We start from the raw sequence: 985 nt of genomic DNA, 5'->3' as shown, positions 1-985 counted from the left end.
ACTCCAGGGGTCCTCTCCTAGGTCCTGCCGGCCCCCTTTCCATGGGTGCTGAGGGCACTTGCCCCGTCTTGGGAGGTGGTGTGTGTGCGTGAGGGAATGATGGGTGGTGCCTGCCTGTTTTTTCCAGGTCTGATCGCTGTCTTTGAATACCATAAGAAGAAAAGCTTTCCGAATATGTACAGCCTGCATAGCTGGTGTGGAATTGCTGCTTTTAGCTTCTACTTGCTACAGGTGAGCTGCAGGGCCAAGGAGTGGGCAGCTCCTAGGCCTTCTTTCAGGCCATCTTAAGGGGAGGAGCCTTTGCTTGGTGGCAGAGCATCTGCTTGGCATGCAGAAGGGGCCACGTTCCATCCCCAGCTTTCCCCAGTCAAAAGGGTTAGATAACAGATGATGCGAAAGAGCTCCACCTGAGACCTTGGAAAGCTGTTGCCTGTCTTGAGTAGACAAGATGGGCCTTGATGGACAACACAGGGCTAAGTGAAGCTTTCGAAGAAAGATATTGACAATGTTTTGGAGTTTCCATTTTCTCTAGAGATGTAAAATTTCCGGAAATTTTGAAGCTCGGAAAAAAACCCGTCCCCCCCCCCCCCGGGGTTTTCGGGGGGAAACAGAAATTTTCGGAAAAATTGAAAAAAATGCTACATAGCACTTTTTTTCTTTTCCAGATTGAAAGTCATTCTGTTACTTTAGGAACATAAAATATGACTATGGATATTTTTTTACTTGGCATGAAATTATCACAACTAGCATATTAAAAATATAGTGCATCCAAACAATTATTACAAACAGAATACCCACCCACACACAAAAACAAAACCGAAAGCTTTTTCTTTTCTTGTGGCAATAGCACCTCCTAAAGGAAGGAATGCATCTTGTTCTTGCATTGGAGAGTTCAGTTTGTAACCTAGGACTTGCTTGTCCTCAGTGCACAGAAATTAGATCAATCTGATACCATACGTATTTTTTAGAAATGATTTGGAAAATA

At 44.4% G+C, this 985-nt stretch overlaps 1 protein-coding gene across 1 annotated transcript in view; it reads left to right on the top strand.

Moving 5' to 3' along the window:
• Positions 1-985, top strand: part of LOC107121918 (cytochrome b561) — a 12,863-nt gene that overhangs the window by 4,934 nt on the left and 6,944 nt on the right. Inside the window, exon 3 of the mRNA XM_015424929.1 lies at positions 128-231. Within this exon, the coding sequence (XP_015280415.1) occupies positions 128-231 (104 nt within the window). The remainder of the gene's footprint in view (positions 1-127; positions 232-985) is intronic.

Source organism: Gekko japonicus, unplaced genomic scaffold, assembly GCF_001447785.1.
Source record: "Gekko japonicus isolate JY-2015 unplaced genomic scaffold, Gekko_japonicus_V1.1 scaffold1630, whole genome shotgun sequence".
NCBI classification, from domain to species: Eukaryota; Metazoa; Chordata; class Lepidosauria; order Squamata; family Gekkonidae; genus Gekko; species Gekko japonicus.
This window is presented reverse-complemented; position numbering and strand designations above follow the sequence as displayed.